Raw genomic sequence first — 12,746 nt, forward strand, 5'->3', positions numbered from 1 at the left:
ATCCAGCACCCATCCCAATCGGGTTTTTTTATTTTTTTTCCCCTCTGTTTTGCATATTTTGAAAAAAATAAATTTATGGTTGAAGAATACAATTTTATTGTGGTTATGGTATGAATAGGACTTACAGTAAGTGCAACAGTCGTCTAGTGGAGGTGTAAAGTTCATTTTTCTAAGCATGTTGGTGTTTTGAAAGCATTTTCTAAGCATTTTTTCATGGCTGGACTGAAATAGGGGACACCCAAATTTTATAAGGGACACAAAAATGTTCCAACCGCCTGCGAGATGTCCCTCATTTCAAAGTCTGGGTGTTGGCAACCCTAATGGTTTGACAAAGGCATTTGGTCGCTGATGCACTTATTGAGTGATAAAAGTATTGTAATTTTTAAAGATTTCATTAAGTACGAACTGCAAATAGATGAAAATATTTAAACAAATATTAAAGGCTTTCGTTCGAAATATTCTAAATACAGCATATCATTTTTTTCAGAACTCTTTTATATCCTTTCTTGGGATTTTTGGTGGATGGACACAATATTAGAAATTTGAAACTCTGAAATTAGACAATTCTTTACTTTTTCTTATTTGATGTATTTTCTCTGGAACAAAACAAACAATACTCATAACTTGAAAGTTTCCATTCTTTCAATGGCAAAAGTGTTCATAAAAAAAAACACACACACACAAAAAAAAAACAGAATTTACCACTTAAAATAATTTTAGTATGTTGTTTTGCAATTCATGACAACACTTGTTCGTTCTGTGATAGAGAAACAAAATGAACAGTTTATTTTTTAGGAATGTATGCAAAGTAAATCTCTGTGGGATGATGTGCTATATTGGGTTTGCCTAACACTCCAAACTTGTTTTGTGAAATTGATATTGTTTTGGGGATGTTAAATGAGACGGTGACTTGTCCAGGGTGTACCCCACCTTCCACCCGATTGTAGCTGACATAGGCGCCAGCGCCCCCCGCGACCCCAAAAGGGAATAAGCGGTAGAAAATGGATGGATGGATGGATAAACATGAAACCTTTTTAAAACACAATATTGAGGGTTTTGGTTTTATCAACAAAATGTAAGTTTGTAAAAACAAAACCATCCTTCCACAAACATTTCAGCCATTTTCTCTCACTTTTATATTGCATAAAGGTCTGGGGACATACATATAAAACAATCACAACACAATCATCATATTACAAAAGAGACTAATAAAGATCATTAATTAAATGCATTATAGAAACCCAACAAATAATTCATTAAGTTATACATTTTAAAATTGTATAAAAGACAATTGTTCAAATGATGTATAAAGTAAATAATAATATGCTTCTTGAAGTGGTCCAGAAGATGTTTCAGATGTGAACCAGTAAATATGTATATCATTTAAAAGTACTTATCAATGGGATGATTAATAATTAGAAATAAAAATATGTCACACTTCAATATTTCAAAGACCTATAAAAAACACTATTATGAATAGGTCTAATATTGTTTGATGAATATAAATATACACTTACATTTTTTTAATGTATGTCAAATATGTCTTGTACTGTTTACTCTCACCTTTTCAGTGAAATTGTTCTGTTCAATTTTTAATAAAACTACACAATGTTGCATATTAATGCATGTACTTGACTAAAAAAAAAACACTAATACAAAATATATAATCTATAAATGTAGAAGCATACTAAAATAGTGTTACACAAATAACAATGTTACACATACAGTCACACATTTTAAAAGGAAATTATTTTGTATAAAATATATGTAGGCACCAGCGCCCCCGTGACCCCAAAGGGAATAAGCGGTAGAAAATGAATGGACAGATGGATGGATGGATGAATGGATAAAATATATGTACACTAAATGTACTTTTCATGTAAAACATGTTCTGTATTGTTTTGGATTTACTGACCTTTTTAGTAAAATTGTTAATCTTGCAATAATTTATGTCAACATAAAAGTAAAAAATGTTGCATATTAATGCACACAATGGGCTGAAACAAATTGTGTATAAATATAGAAGCATGTTAACAAGATTGTGTTACACAAACAACAATGTCACACATGTGATATGTGCTGATGTTGTTAGAAAGTCAAAATGAAAGTCTTGACAGTTTATTTCAAATCCTGCAGTTTCATTTGCTGCTGATGTTCTCACCAGCACACTTGTGTTTCTTACACTGGTACTTAGAAGAGAATCTTTCACCACACACACTGCAACTCAACACTTTCTCTCCTGTGTGTCTTCTCATGTGTGCTACAAGGTTTGATTGCTGACAAAAGCGTCTGTTGCAGATTGAACAGGAATTTGATTTTTCACCAGTGTGTGTTCTCTTGTGCTTTTTCAAATATTGACTTTCTGTAAAACCTTTACCACATATTGAACAGGAAAACCATTTTTCTCCAGTGTGTATTAGCATGTGTTTGTTTAACAAGTTTTTTTGTGTAAAACCTTTACCACAGATTGAAAAAGAATGTATTCTCATGTTTACTTTGAAACTCTGACTGTGGGTAAAACATTTACCACATTCTGAGCAGAACAATGGCTTTTCTCCAGTGTGTGTTCTCATGTGTGCTTTCAAACTCTGACTGCTAGTAAAACTTTTACCACAACTTGAACAGTGCACATGAGAACGCACCAGTGTGCGTTCTCATGTGCACTTTCAATTTCTGACTTTGTGTAAAACCTTTACCACAGAGTGAACAGGAAAAAGTTTTTTCTCCAGTGTGTATAAGCATGTGTTCCTTTAACCCCTTTTTTCGTGAAAAACATTTACCACATTCTGAGCAGGAAAAAGGTTTTTCGCCAGTGTGTGTCTTATGTGTCTTTTCAGATATGAATGGTAATGAAAGGTTTTGTCACAATAAGAACATTTGAAGTGAGTGTTGTCAGTGTGACATGTCTTATCATCTTTAGAGTCTTCATCATCAGTGTCAGGAGAGTGTGACGTTGTGTCCTCACTATCTGATAGTGGGGCTAAGAGCTTGTCTGCTTGTGATCCTCCACAGTGGTCTCCATCAGCTTCTGTTGTCATGTGTTGTGTTGAGTTGCCGCTTGGAGGCTCCCCCCCTCCCCTCTCCTCACTTTCACCTTTGACCTCATCATCTTCACTCTTCACAGGGACACCAGTCCTTCAATATGCTCTTGACTAATGCTGTGTTCCCCCTCTTCCTTTTTAACGTGGTGGGTCAGTGAGTCTTCCTCTTTCTTTTTACAGGAAAGGGTCTGTGTCAAAGAGGAAAAGAAGACGCCAGAGGGTTCGTGGCACCTGGTCTTCCTCTTTGATGGATCCTCCTTCACCATCCTTAAGCTACACTCCTGCTTTTCAGGCAGAAGTTGTTCTTCACAGACATCTGCAGGACACAAAATGACAAACACGCTTGAGAAATGTCCAGATTTGATCAGTCACATGAGGCATTCAGTATATTTGCATGTACTTAAAAAAATAAGTTATTATATAAATTGGCCTGAAAACAAACACACTGCTCTTTACATTATTATTCACAGGAAAATAAGACCACTTTTTATGAGGAATTGGCAATATGACCTAAGATCTATATTGCGATAAATTCTGTTATGCCTGAGTGCAGCTGGGATAGGCTCCAGTGCCCCCTGTGACTTTAACGTCAGTTACTGATGTATAAACTTGAAGAAAAGATTAGGTCGTTTACAGTGTAAATCTGTACTCTGTATTGTTGTCTCTAGTGGTCAAGTTTGCTCACTGCAAGTGCTGTGGGTTGAAAGTGTATTTCCTTCCGAAGTAAGGTTTTCAGACCTAATTTCACTTCCCTGACACAAATGGAGAAAGACTTGCTAATTCTAAAAGGCCCAAATTTAAAGAATCATAACAGACATATCCCGGGCAGCTATATATGGGCCTGTGTCAATTACCAGCTGATACGAAGACTTGAATATTTATTTTCTAACGGTTTCAAAGCAATGTGTACGTTGAATGTGACCGTTGTATTAAAATGACTAGTTCCATCTCCAACTTCAAAGTGAGCGTCGCCAACACTACTGCACACAGGAAAATGTGTGGAGGAGAATTGCAAGTAGCCGAAACAAAGATTGTGAATGACAAACAAGAAGCTCACTTTGTTCATGTACCGTATTTTTGGGATTTTAATGCGCACTTACAATTCTTTCATTTTTTCAAAACTCGACAGTGCGCCTTTTAGCCCGGTGCGCCTAATGTACGGACTAATTCTGGTTGTGCTTGCCGACGTCAAAGCAATTTTATTTAGTACGTGGTGTATTGATAAGGGTGTCCAGTAGATGGCAGTCACATATAAGAGATACGTGAAGACTGCAATATGACACCAGTTAACAACACCAAAACTTTAAATGTTCCATTGAAAATAAAGAACATTACACACGGCACTCAAAAAGCTGTCCAAATGTTTTAGTACGACTTTGATGATACACCAATTGAGGGATTGTCGGTCTAATATGGCTACTAGGGTTGGGTATCGATTGGAACCAGGACTAACTTTCCGATTCTCCCGGAATCGTTCAAAAGTTTAAATTTCGATTCCTAGTTTCGATACCCAGTCCGCCGACTGGAAAAAAAGAATAAGTCCGCCGACCCGGAAGAAGAAGCCGCTGAACACCAACGAAGAAGCGCCCACCGCCGGAAGTGTTAGCATAGCCGAGCCTATGTAGCCGAGCGAGTCAGTCAAGCATGGATAGCGGGCGTCGACGGTCAAAAGTGTGGCTTTATTTTACTAAAAAAAATGAAATATTGGCGAAATGTAACACGTGCGATAGGACTGTTTCATGCTTAGGAGGGTGCACGTCGAACTTGATGAAGCACCTCTGAGTTCATGGAGTACTAATAAATGCGTGTCCCATCTTCGACAGGAGACACTATCTGTCCAGAACGCTCACGCATCCTGCCTGAGAAGGCGCATATGGTCATTTTCCTAAACAAGAACTGTCTCTGATTTTATACTGTACCTGCTGCTAATCTGGACTGGGTTTTGCATGTTGTTTCTTATTGTTTATTTGCTTTTCTGCACCTGGTTAGCCCATCAGTGGGAGCACGGTAACATGTTCAAGTACCTGCAGCATCATACACTTGTGTGTGTAAATGTGTTTTCATGAGGTTTCCTGCAGCATCATACACTTGTGTGTAAATGTGTTTTCATGAGGTTTTCAAAAATAAAGCTCTGTCGATGAAAGTGTACCCCTGTGAAAATGTATTCATAATTTATAATATTTATATTCAAGTTCATAGATTTGATAGGGACGTCGTGGCGCAGTGGGAGAGTGGCAGTGCGCAACCTGAGGGTCCCTGGTTCAATCCCCACCTAGTACCAACCTCGTCACGTCCGTTGTGTCCTGAGCAAGACACTTGACCCTTGCTCCTGATGGGTGCTGGTTAGCGCCTTGCATGGCAGCTCCCTCCATCAGTGTGTGAAAGTGTGTGTGAATGGGTAAATGTGGAAGTAGTGTCAAAGCGCTTTGAGTACCTTGAAGGTAGAAAAGCGCTATACAAGTACGACCCATTTATATTTATATTCTAGTTGAAAACAGCCCCGTGAGGAATTTATAGTAAAGTTCATAAAAAGTTAAAAGAATTAAAATTGATGGAGAATGTCAGACTATTTCATTCAGAAAGACTGTAGGTTAGATAGCTCATTTAAAATATCCTAAACTTTTTTGACCCTGCCTTTTTTTTTTTTTAAATAAAGAATCGGAATCGGGAATCATCAGGAATCGGAATCGAAACGAAGAATCGGAATCGGAATCGTTCGAATTCAAACGATACCCAACCCTAATAGCTACCGTAGTCAGAGTATTAATATGATGTGTGTATAAGGACCGCAACATGGCACACATTAGCAGACAAATTATCTGGTGTCTTGTTTCACAATACGATGCAAATGTTTTTTATTGATTTTAATTTTTTTTATTGATTGCTGCTCTCAGTATCAGCCCAAAGGTAAGGGCTGTACATTATTGTTTATAAATTCAGTCAAAAAGGAAGACTTTAAGGGTATAAACCAAATTATTTAATTCGGAGCCATATTTGAATATTCAATTGCTATTCTAACACCACCATCCTGTGTGTTTGTCTGATTATGATTGGAACAAAAATTGACTCATTCAATCATCATGAAAAATTTAAATATAGGTATCAGCATTGGTATGACCGATACTGCCCTTATAACTACTTGTAGTATCAGCCAAAACTAAAAAATAAAACAAAAAAACAAGTGATTAATACATTTTAACAAAACAGAAGAATAAGTGATTTTACATTTTAACAGAAGTGTAGATAGAAACACGTTATATTAGAACATTCCTAAATAAAAACATTGTTAATGGAATTATTGAAACAGTTCTTGGATGTATTTAGGATTTCTACTGGATTTTGATAGAATATAAAACATTCTAAGGCTGGCGTGGCTCGGTTGGAAGAGCGGCCGTGCCAGAAACTCGACAATTCCAGGTTCAAGCCTAGTCACTGCCGTTGTTTCCTTGGGCAAGGTACTTCAACCACCTGCTTTCAGTGCCACCCACACTGGTTCAAATGTAACTTGGATTATAGGATTCAATATGTAAAGCGCTCTGAGTCACTAGTGAAAAGTGCTAAATAAATATACTTCACCTCACTTAAAAGGGAACCGCACTTTTTTTAATTTTGCCTATCAAGAACACACGTTTTTTTCTTTTTTATGCAATCTAAATAGTACATAAATGCGATCAAAAGTCTGCTTACAATAGAGGCTATTAGAGTCACGCTATTCGGCCTACAAAGAACTTTAAAAAAAATCCAAACACCTCCATTAAGGTTTTATGTACACGCAGTAGGTATATATTGGTAGTTTGGTAATGCAAGGCATCCTGCCAGCTGCTATGCTAACAGTTATTTTAGTACCTGTCATTAAAGACAAGGCCGGTGATGTAGGGACTAACCTATCGCCCAAGCCAGCATGCTATCTAAAGTGAAGGAAAGTGTGATAATATACAGAGTTGGGGATTTTATTTGCCCCGCAGACAACCAATTTGGCTTCAAGAGCAAGTACAGCACTGACTTGTGTAGTTATGCTTTAAAAGAAGCAGTAGAAAAACAGAGCGCAGGGCCCTACAATGTTGGTAGGGTTTATTGATGCATCTAAGGCATTTGACAGACTCAACCATCTCAAACTCCTCACCAATCTGAAGCATAGGGGTGTTCTGGGTATATTCTGGCATATTGGTACGACAGGCAGACGAAGCAGGTAAAATGGGGGAGTAGTTTATCCTCTCCCTTAAGAGTTGGCAATGGGGTACGGCAGGGTGGGCTTCTATCACCAGGCCTATTGAGCCTGTAACTGTCAAGGCAGTGGAGAGAATGCAGAACATGGTGCATCATGGGGAACACCTTAATCAACCACTTTGTGTACGCTGATGATTTGGCCATTATATCTCCCAGTAGTGCAGGGTTCCACCAGCTTCTTAACATATGCTCAGACTATGGAGTCAGATTCGACATCAAGTATAATGCAACAAAGAATATGGTAATGATATGTAGGACCAAGGAGGATAAAAATCTTAATTTCCCAGGTTTCTATTTGTCTGGTCAAACCCTGTCTGTGTGCAACAATGTCAAACACTTAGGCCGTATCATCAATGATAAGATGGAGGATGATGCTGACATGCTTAGACAGAGAAGAAAGCCAATATACTGGTGAGAAAATGTCATGACTGCTTGGATGAAGCGAAGGTGCAATGTTAATATTTGGTTACATGTCCCCTGGCAAGTTTTGGTAGCCATTCACAAGCTTCTGGTTCAATTTTTCACCACTGTTCTTGACAAAATTGGTGCAGTTCAGCTAAATTTGTTGGTTTTCTGACATGGACTCGTTTCTTCAGCATTGTCCACATGTTAAAGTCAGGACTTCGGGAATGCCATTCTAAAACCTTCATTTTCACCAGATTTAGCCATTCCTGTACAACTTTTGACGTGTGTTTAGGGTCATTGTCCTATTGGAACACCCAACTGCGGTCAAGACCCAACCTTCGGGCTGATGATTTAAGGTTGTCCTGAAAAATTTGGAGGCAATCTTCCTTTTTAATTGTCTCATTAAAAGTACCAGTTCCATTGATAGCAAAACAGACCCATAGCATAATACTACCACCACCATGCTTGACGGTGGGCATGGTGTTCCTGGGATTAAGGGCCTCACCTTTTCTCCTCCAAACATATTGCTGGATATTGTGGCCAAACAGCTCAATTTTTGTTTCATCTGACCACAGAACTTTACTCCAGAAGGTCTTATCTTTGTTCATGTGATGTCAGATGAAACAAAAATTGAGCTGTTTGGCCACAATACCCAGCAATATGTTTGGAGGAGAAAAGGTGAGGCCTTTAATTCCAGGAACACCATCCTACTGTCATTGCTATATATATTATAGACTGCATATAACATTGCTGTATTTATACTTCAGACCTAACAGATTTGGTCACATTTTCAGTAGACCCATAATAAATTCATAAAAGAACCAAACTTCATGAATGTTTTTTGTGACCAACAAGTATGTGCTCCAATCACTCTATCACAAAACAATAAGAATCGTAGAAATTATTGGAAGCTGAAGCCAGCCATTATGTTCTTTACAAGTGTATGTAAACTTTTGACCACGACTGTATTTAAATCATCCTCACAAGACAACCAAACTTCTTATACACAATATATTTAAGAATAGAGTTAATAATCAAGTATTAAGTTAGTAAAGATGTGAGAGTATGAAGTAAACAAACCTGTTCTGTGTAACACAACTTGATGATGTTTCTTATAATAAACATCCAGTAGTTGATGTTGTCGCTCCTTCTCCTCTTTTGTTGGCCAAAGTTTTTCCTCGTACTTTGCTATCGTTCTTTCGCACATTTTCACACAATCACAACTGTGATAGAGTAGGTTACTCTGGATATGAAATGCTGGTCTGATATCTTCTTAGGACAAGGACTCCGGTCAGAGAGTAGGCCACAGAGAGGCTTTCAGGCACTCTTTATTGGTGAAGTTGGACAAGTGGGATTTATGTTTGGGTAGGTATGTGCGCGTGCGTGTGTGTGGTCTAAAGGGAAAACATACAAAGAATGATTAGGATACATTGATGCAATATAATATGCAATAATATAACAGGATATGTATAATATTATATCTAATATAATATACTCTAAAATGTCTAATAAAAAAAATATACAAATAAATGTACATGGACTATTAAAGCAGTCCAATAGAGATGAATGGGGAATAAGCACTGTTGATTAAGACAGCGCTTGAAACGTGGTCTGTGTCGCCATCTAGTGGTAAGATAGGATAACTACTGTGTAACAAGCAATATTAACAGGACGAAAATTGAGCTGGCGAATTATATCGTCAAACAGAAACATTGTTGCAAACAAACACTCGGTTAAGGCTACCTCTAACACATTACAGGCATTTTAGCATTAATAACCATGCTATACTCGATGTATACTTACATTTTAGTCAGGGACGCACACAATGCTGTTTACACAATCACCCAAGAGCCCATTCTACGCAGAAACGCTACAAACAGGAAATTACGTCTCAGAATAGATCCAGATTAAGAGCACAGGAAATCTAACATCTCAAACCTGCGTCAGAATACGATAAAACTAAAACACTTTCTGACAACAACACTTTACACTCACATTAGTTCCCTACTTAGCGATGTTTAAATAACTTCCGCGTCTCTTTGCTAGCAGCTAACAAGCTAAGCTAACTAGCCAGCTAAACTAGCTGCAAGCTACCTTAAATGAAGCTATTAAACAGGAGAAGTGTCAAAGTGCACTCAGACTAATGTACCCGGCTACAAACAATGATTAACCGTGTGTACTCTATAAAACAACATATATGTAAGAATACAGAAATATAATGCCCGCGTTTAGGACTTCTCCGTCAGACGCCATCTTGCTTTATCACCCGATCGGTCCACGCATGCGCGCACTTGACGTCACTTCCGTCAACTTGTTTTGCCGCACTTACTTACCATGGTTCTTTTGTGTCATCCGTATTTCAATAACAATGTCATCATAAACCATTACATACAAAACAAAAGTTGTTAAAAATATGGTATTCTTTATTCTTGGCCAAGATGGCGGCGCCCGGAAGGGCTGCGACATCGAGAAACTCCTCCTAAATATGGAAAATTTGGCAGAAATACCGGACAATTCTACAAACTTTATGGCTGGCTCACATCGTGGTCACTCCGTGATCACGTACGACCGCCAGACACTTCTGGATGTGGACATATCGGGCCGTTTTGGACTGATAAACGCGTGCTTGCTAGACCGGATAACTAGCACGGGAATACGTCGACGGCTACATCCAGCGCCCTGTGAAGCAGGGGAGTATAGTAGCAGCGGGGGTCGTCTACGTAACAGACGCCAGCGGTGTGATCGGAAACGCGGATGCCGAGCGGGGCTAAAAACAAAGCAGAAGGCTAATCCCCACAGAACACCACTTCCCTCCATCCTGAAGCCGGATTTAAATGGAAGATAAGAGACTACTGGTCTGGGTAAGGAGTCAGTTAAATTAGAACAAGTTTTTTCTGCTTTGAGTGTTTCAGAGTTGGACATGTGTTTTACTGAGGTGGCTAACTATGATGCGTGCAGTTTATCAAAGCAACAAACAAACAATCAGAAAATTCCCGTCGTATCAATTCCTAGATATGGTCGTAATTATACTAAATGCACTGGGCATAATAAACACAACATTATTAATATTGCTACTACGGATAATTGGATAAAAAATTCCCTAAAACAGCCCACTACCTATAATATAGTTTTTTTAAACATAAGATCATTGTCTCCCAAAACGTTGTTAGTTAATGATATCATCAGAGACAACAATCTTAACGTCATCGGTCTCAGCGAAACCTGGCTTAAACCGAACAACTTTTTTGCGCTAAACGAGGCATGTTCTCCTAACTTTACACATGCGCATATTGCCCGTCCTCTGAAAAGGGGTGGGGGGGTCGCACTAATATATAACGAAAACTTTAACCTTAGTCCTAACATAAATAATAAATATAAATCGTTTGAGGTGCTTACTATGAGGTCTGTCACACCGCTGCCTCTACACCTGGCTGTTATCTACCGCCCCCCAGGGCCCTATTCGGACTTTATCAATGAAATCTCAGAGTTTGTTGCTGATCTAGTGACACACGCCGATAATATAATCATAATGGGGGACTTTAATATCCATATGAATACCCCATCGGACCCACCGTGCGTAGCGCTCCAGACTATAATTGATAGCTGTGGTCTCACACAAATAATAAATGAACCCACGCATCGCAACGGTAATACGATAGACCTAGTGCTTGTCAGGGGTATCACCGTTTCCAAAGTTACGATACTCCCGTGTACTAAAGTATTGTCCGATCATTACCTTATAAAATTCGAGGTTCAGACGCATGTTCGGCAAACTAATAATAATAATAACTGCTATAGCAGCCGCAACATTAATACGGCCACAACGACAACTCTTGCTGACCTACTGCCCTCGGTAATGGCACCATTCCCAAAGTATGTGGGCTCTAATGATAACCTCACTAACAATTTTAACCACGCCCTGCGCGAAACCATTGATAACATAGCACCGCTAAAGTTAAAAAAGGCTCCAAAAAAGCGTACCCCGTGGTTTACAGAAGAAACTAGAGCTCAGAAATTATTATGTAGAAAGCTGGAACGCAAATGGCGCACGACTAAACTTGAGGTGCACCATCAAGCATGGAGTGATGGTTTAATAACTTATAAACACATGCTTATCTTAGCTAAAGCTAAACATTACAACAAATCTCATCCACCGCATTAAAAACGATCCTAAATTTTTGTTTAGTACGGTAGCATCGCTAACCCAACAAGGGACTCCTTCCAGTAGCTCCACCCACTCAACTGATGACTTTATGCAATTCTTTGGTAAGAAAATTGAAGTCATTAGAAAGGAGATTAAAGACAATGCGTCCCAGCTACAACAGGGTTCTATTAACACTGACACGATTGTATATACGGCGGATACTGCCCTCCAAAATAGTTTCTCTTGTTTTGAGGAAATAACATTAGAGGAATTGTTACAACGTGTAAATGGAATAAAACAAACAACATGTTTACTTGACCCTCTTCCTGGGAAACTGATCAAGGAGCTCTTTGTATTATTAGGTCCATCAGTGCTAAATATTATAAACTTATCACTTTCCTCGGGCACTGTTCCCCTAGCATTCAAAAAAGCGGTTATTCATCCTCTTCTTAAAATACCTAACCTCGATCCTGACCTCATGGTAAACTACCGACCGGTGTCTCACCTTCCCTTTATTTCAAAAATCCTTGAAAAATTTGTTGCGGAGCAGTTAAATGAACACTTAGCGTCTAACAATCTATGTGAAACCTTTCAATCCGGTTTCAGGGCCAATCACCGCACGGAGACAGCCCTCGCAAAAATGACTAATGATCTATTGCTAACGATGGATTCTGATGCGTCATCTATGTTGCTGCTCCTCGATCTTAGCGCTGCTTTCGATACTGTCGATCATAATATTTTATTAGAACGTATCAAAACCCGAATTGGTATGTCGGACTTAGCCCTGTTTTGGTTTAACTCTTATCTTACTGATAGGATGCAGTGCGTCTCCCATAACAATGTGACCTCGGACTACGTTAAGGTGACGTGTGGAGTTCCCCAGGGTTCGGTCCTTGGCCCTGCACTCTTCAGCATCTACATGCTGCCGC

The 12,746-nt window shown here is 38.8% G+C and overlaps 1 protein-coding gene across 3 annotated transcripts in view; it reads right to left on the reverse strand.

Annotated features, from left to right (window-relative positions):
• Positions 1–1,518: 1,518 nt before the first annotated feature.
• Positions 1,519–12,746, reverse strand: part of LOC133545407 (oocyte zinc finger protein XlCOF6.1-like) — a 235,001-nt gene continuing 223,773 nt past the window's right edge. For 2 of the 3 annotated variants that reach the window (XM_061890964.1, XM_061890966.1), the window contains one exon: positions 1,519–3,357. In XM_061890964.1, coding sequence (XP_061746948.1) covers positions 3,119–3,357 — 239 coding nt within the window. In that variant the 3' untranslated portion in view covers positions 1,519–3,118. Of the gene's footprint in view, positions 3,358–8,753; positions 8,965–12,746 lie in introns of those variants that run through there. The other variant, XM_061890965.1, reaches the window with a different exon arrangement.

This window comes from Nerophis ophidion, linkage group LG28, assembly GCF_033978795.1.
Source record: "Nerophis ophidion isolate RoL-2023_Sa linkage group LG28, RoL_Noph_v1.0, whole genome shotgun sequence".
Classification (NCBI taxonomy): domain Eukaryota; kingdom Metazoa; phylum Chordata; class Actinopteri; order Syngnathiformes; family Syngnathidae; genus Nerophis; species Nerophis ophidion.